The sequence below is a fragment of the Physella acuta genome, unplaced genomic scaffold, assembly GCF_028476545.2.
Source record: "Physella acuta isolate Inbredline_101_S28 unplaced genomic scaffold, ASM2847654v3 ptg000339l, whole genome shotgun sequence".
NCBI classification, from domain to species: domain Eukaryota; kingdom Metazoa; phylum Mollusca; class Gastropoda; family Physidae; genus Physella; species Physella acuta.
In genome coordinates, this window is record NW_026731858.1 from 579,001 (window position 1) to 585,000 (window position 6,000).

At 31.1% G+C, this 6,000-nt stretch overlaps 1 protein-coding gene across 1 annotated transcript in view; it reads right to left on the reverse strand.

Annotated features, from left to right (window-relative positions):
* Positions 1-6,000, reverse strand: part of LOC131941004 (cilia- and flagella-associated protein 43) — a 30,031-nt gene that overhangs the window by 2,783 nt on the left and 21,248 nt on the right. Inside the window, exons 23-33 of the mRNA XM_059299967.1 lie at positions 5,947-5,991; positions 5,345-5,414; positions 4,592-4,683; positions 4,011-4,217; positions 2,685-2,855; positions 2,446-2,574; positions 1,957-2,076; positions 1,575-1,682; positions 1,182-1,357; positions 648-861; positions 80-192 (exon numbers count right to left, since the gene is read on the reverse strand). Coding sequence (XP_059155950.1) covers positions 80-192; positions 648-861; positions 1,182-1,357; positions 1,575-1,682; positions 1,957-2,076; positions 2,446-2,574; positions 2,685-2,855; positions 4,011-4,217; positions 4,592-4,683; positions 5,345-5,414; positions 5,947-5,991 — 1,445 coding nt within the window. The remainder of the gene's footprint in view (positions 1-79; positions 193-647; positions 862-1,181; positions 1,358-1,574; positions 1,683-1,956; positions 2,077-2,445; positions 2,575-2,684; positions 2,856-4,010; positions 4,218-4,591; positions 4,684-5,344; positions 5,415-5,946; positions 5,992-6,000) is intronic.

Genomic DNA, 6,000 nt, shown 5'->3' on the forward strand with positions numbered 1-6,000 from the left:
TAATTTTCACAAATTAATGATTAATTTCACAATAGTTAAAATATAAATTTAAAACAGGAATAGCCAAAATAAATATCACCTTGACAAACTGTGGTTCAAGTTCTCAATGTCTACTTTCAGTTTGTCATCTTCATCTTGACGTTTTTGAAGGAATAGATTCATTTCAGCTAAAATGTTGGCTTTGATCTTGAGCTGAAAGTAGTTTTAGAACATAATTTATTTAAGTAGGTGGTTGAAAATTTAGGAAAAAAACAAAAACATAATAGGCTAAATTTTAAAGTAATTTTACAACATAATTTATTTAAGTAGGTGGTTGAAAATTTTGGAAAAAAACAAAAACATAATAGACTAAATTTTAAAGTAATTTTACAACATGATTTATTTAAGTAGGTGGTTGAAAATTTAGGAAAGAAACACAAAAACATAATAGGCTAAATAGTTAAGTAATTTTACAACATAATTTATTTAAGTAGATGGTAGAAAATTTAGGAAAAAAAAAAACATAATAGGCAAGTAATTTTACAACATAATTTATTTAAGTAGATGGTTAAAAAAAAAATAGGCTAAATTGTTAAAGAAAACTTCAGCAGCTGATTCAATCCAACAAATACGTCTGGACATTAGTAATAAAAATAAAATGAACTGACCTGAAGTTCACTCTCAACCTTTGCCCTCCTCAGTCTGCACATTTTATCCCAGGCTGAAGATTCTATTCCGTCTGGTAAGTTGCTGTTCTTGTCCAGCTCATCTAGCCCATGTGCCAGTTGTGACTTGAGGTGGTTCAACTGCATGGCAGATGATGGCCGGTCAATGAAGGGATTCAACGACTTGGCTGCATCCACTGCTTTATACTTCTGTGTTCTGAATATTTTATTTCACATCGTTAAAAGCTCTTTTTAAAAGGACTCTTTCTTTATGTTTTGCTTAATTTTAAAGTGTTTTGCTTAATTTTAAAGTATCCTTTCCACTAGAAAAACATTTGTTCTTCTAAACAAAAAGATATATTTATACCACAGTTCATTTGATTTGAAAATAAATGAAAATATTTTTTATAGGTCTATTTATATTTTATATGTTGAAACTATACACTTCTATTTTTCATATCCACAACATAACAATACAAATATATATATGAAAATATATTGTATAAACAATTTTTTTGGATTGTTTTAAAAAAATACCTGGGTCTTCTTTTGAATTGTTTATAGAGCAAGTCAACATTGAGGCCTGAGAGGTCAGTGAACTCTCTGCGGAATGACTTGTCCAAGTACTTGTCCTCTGCCTGGAGATGCTCGTAATCGTTGCGGAACTGCTCCATGTTTTTACGAGTTTCTGCCAGGGCTTCAAATGAAATTTGCTGAAAACCAAGAAAGAGGGGATAAAATTCTTATATAATATAAAATAAAACAAAAATTTGAAAAAAAAAGTTCTAGTAATTTTGGTAGATCTACTAACCCTAAAATAAAGAAATAAAATAAATCCTTCTAATGTGAAAATTATCTGCCTTTTTACAATACAATTGCATATAGTCAGAATATAATGTGTATGTAGACAATTTTAATTTCTTTCCCTACCTTCAAATGTTTTTTGTGCTCCAGATTTTCAAGAAGGTCCTTTTCTTTAGTGTTGAGTTCCTCTTGAACCAGCATTGTGAAGCGCAGCCTTAAAATCTTCAACTCTTCCTAAATAAATGATGAAAAAAATGTCTTGAAATTTAGATTTAAAAAAATAAACCAATGGTATAAGTGGTGAAAATAAAAAGGCAACTAGTGTTAGTGTTAATTTTGTGTGGATGAACTTAAGTTGCCAATTTATTATCAGTGACGTGCAGAAGAGCAAAGACAATGTACTATATTTGAATGTACCATATTTAGATGTACCTTACTGAAAGAAAGAAATGTACTTTGGCATCATTTTCAAACACATAGAAGATTTATTTTTTCAATTGTAACTTACTTGGTAGACCACCATCATGACTTTAATTTTGCGCATAAAGAGTCCATAGAGGACATCATCAAAGGCCTGTAGGTTCTCTTGTATAGTAGCCTGAAGCTTCTTCAGCTCAGCTTCCAGTTGCTATCAAACAAAAAAATATATTGCTTCAAATAGTTCTTCTTCATATAAATATTTGAGTATTTGTTTAAGCTTTTCTTAAGTGTATCTTAATAACCAAAACATAGACTAGTAAAGATGGATTTTAAAAAATTGACATTATTAATGAATATTTATATGGCCAAAATAAAACTTCAAACTGCAAGAATAAAAAAGTATACTTATATTTGCATCTATTTACACAGCTAAAACACACCACTTAAAATAATAAATAAGAAATTGTTTTGATGACAAATAAATAGCACTGCTGCAAATAATTGGTAAATAAAATCTCAGCATATTCAAACTATATCATATAGATTGGAAATATATTTCATTTTAAAACATCTTCACCTTTCTGAATTTCTCTCTTTCCTCATTAAGGTCCTGAACTTTCTTTAAGTATTCTTTATACAATTTCTGTTCTTCTTCCGAGTATTCATCCTCTTTTTTGGTCAGCATGAAAGGTGGCTTGGGAACATCCTAAAAAATACAATCTCCATTTATAAATCTTTAAAGAGTAATTCACGCTTTAAAGAATTTAGGCGTGTGCAGTGAAAATATTTGACACTAAAGAAAAATATTTTTCTTACCTTTTTAAGCTCATCCTCTTTCTTGATCTCTAGAACACCACCCATCATCATTTCAAGGGCTCTCTCACGTGCATTATCTCCCCTCTCTCTTGCTAGCCTTTCTTCCTCCAGTAGTCTTTCCTCTTCCATCCTTTTCCTTTGTTCAGGTGTTAGATATCTCTCCACTTTAATCTAAAAAATATTTTGTAAGTCATTTTGTCTTTCATACCATGCAACTGGGTTGCTATTTATTGTAGGTAGGACATTTGAAAAACTAAAATTTTTGCTTGAACTCTAAAGTTTCCTATCCTTCCTACCCACACAGAAAAATATGGCAGAAAAAAGTTCAGGGTCAGTTATAAGAAAGTCATTTATCCTTGGGTCACCTATCAGTGTCAAAAAATATTCAGCACTAAAACAGTAACAGTAACAATAAAAGAAGTCGCCCCCTTTTGTCATGAAATAAAGTTTTTTCTGAATTAGACAATGATATAATTAATGACAATTTACATGTGCATATTGCCTACATTTTGTTACTATACAGACTATACATACTAACAAAACAGGATTTAACAAAATATTCCCTATTTAATTCACATTACAAAATAACTTGCAACAATGACAATACTATCACTACACAACACTACAACAACAGCCTTAACTAGCGTCATCATTACCTCACTGTCTAACTCTTCCAGAAGAAACTACATAAACAACAACAACATCACCACACAACACTACAACAACAGCCTTAACTAGCGTCATCATTACCTCACTGTCTAACTTTTCCAGAAGAAACTACATAAAAAACAACATCACCACACAACACTACAACAACAGCCTTAACTAGCGTCATCATTACCTCACTGTCTAACTTTTCCAGAAGAAACTACATAAACAACAACATTACCACACAACTATACAACAACAGCCTTAACTAGCATCATAATTACCTCACTGTCTAACTCATCCAGAAGAAACTACATAAACAACAACAACATCACTACACAACACTACAACAACAGCCTTAATTAGCGTCATCATTACCTCACTGTCTAACTCTTCCAGAAGAAACTACATAAACAACAACATCACAACACAACACTACAACAACATCACCATACAACACTACAACAACAGCCTTAACTAGCGTCATCATTACCTCACTGTCTAACTTTTCCAGAAGAAACTACATAAACAACAACATCATCACACAACTATACAACAACAGCCTTAACTAGCGTCATCATTACCTCACTGTCTAACACTTCCAGAAGAAACTACATAAACAACAACAACATCACCACACAACACTACAACAACAGCCTTAACTAGCGTCATCATTACCTCACTGTCTAATACTTCCAGAAGCAACTCTGGCTTCTCTACGACACTCATGTTAGGGTCAGTGACCTCTTCATCGAGGTTCAAATCTTTAATAATTTTAGCAATCCGCTTGTTCTTCTCTTTGTACTTGCTGATTTCCTGCTCTTTCTTGCTGTACACCTCATCAAACTCTTTGTTAAAAGCTTCTTTAATGCGATGGATTGCATCCTGGGTACAATTCACAAGATCAGTAAAAAAAACTCTTAGTAGTTAGGATGGATGGGGGGTGCTTGATTCAATTAGTGTAAGTATAACAAAGTCTTATATTGCAAAAATGTAAGAGGACATATTGGACAAAATAATATACAAGGCAATAGGACATGTAACTTATGACATAGAGGATTACAGGAGTTGATTACAGGGCAATGGGAGAAGGCAAAGGTTAATACTAATATAGCATAGAAAACATGAGAAAAGAACATGAGATTAGGATTTTAAGGATGGCAAGACATTGAGAGGACAGCAGGATAAAGAAGATAACAGAAAATACAAGACGAAAACACATGGAGAACACACACAAGACAAAACAAGAAGAGGCTTACTTCTAAGAGGATGATTTGAGTTATCTTCTGCTCCCTAGTGTGAAGCTCAAACTGACTGTAGAAGAGTTCATTTCCTCCACCATACTGTGACCCTGCAGACAGTGAGTGATAATAAGTGATTACATAGTGTGTGACAGAAGTAAGTTCAATGAAATATTGTAAAGCAATCTTTAAAAAAAGGAATTTGGTTAAAACATCATTAAAATAAAGGGAAATATAAAAACAGGCACATTTTTTCTCATGTAAGAGCTGCGTAGTGACTAAATGTCCACAAATTGTGTTTTAGTGTATGTATAATTGAGCATAGCATTGTTTAAATATATTTTTCATAAATATTTTTTTTAATACATTTTAAAAAGATTTTATTTATATTCTAAAATAAACAGGGTGTGAGGAATTTAAAAATTTATAGGGATATCAAATAAATAAGAATAAAAGGAATATGATTGGTTATAAATGTTGGCTTATTTATATTGTGACAATAATATCTGCTGTTTTATTTGCAAAGTAATTTTACTTATTTAGTAAATACAATTTCACACAACTAAGTTAATCATAATGGCAAACTCATACAGAAATATATATAGTTGATAGAAGTGTTTGGTTAAGAAACAGTAGAAGGGTAGAGATAATTGCCTTAATTCTAAGGTAGAGATAATTGCCTTAATTCTAAGGTAGAGATAATTGCCTTAATTCTAAGGTAGAGATAATAGCTTTAATTCTAAGGTAGAGATGATTGCCTTATAATTCTACCTAAACTTCCTGAGATGGATGGATGTTCCTTCTTGGCATCATCTTCTTCCCCTTCTGTTGCCTCCTCCTCCTGATATGATGAGACAAATTTTTGTTCCCTATAAATAGTGCTTTAAATACTTTTATCATACAATACACATCAAACAACATAATACTTGTAGTTGGGAAAATGATTTGGTGAACTTTGTACTCATGGGAATAAAGAGAGTGAGGATAATGAAGACAATTGCATAATATACCAAGAAAATTTATAGCCAAAAAATTGTTTTACAATTCAATAATCAGTGGGTATAGCATGCCAATTTAAATGCAAAACAAAAAGACAATTAAATATTTGGTATTGTGAATTCCTGTGAGAATATAACAAATAGTTTTTCAACATTTTCTTCATATTAAAATGTTAATTCAACTACAAGGTTATACATTTTTGAATCAACATTGTTTATTCCCCAGAACAATTTTAATTAAACTTTAGGGCTAATTTTGGATTTTAATTGATCTCAAAAATTTCTTTTTAATTTTAACTTTTATTTTTAGGTAAAACTTTTTTTGAAAAATGTTTATTGAAAAAATGTTTATCTGGAGATACAGTGAAAACTTACATGTATTATGAACTTTGGTGCAAACTCTGCAATCAGATTTCTAGCCTAGATAAA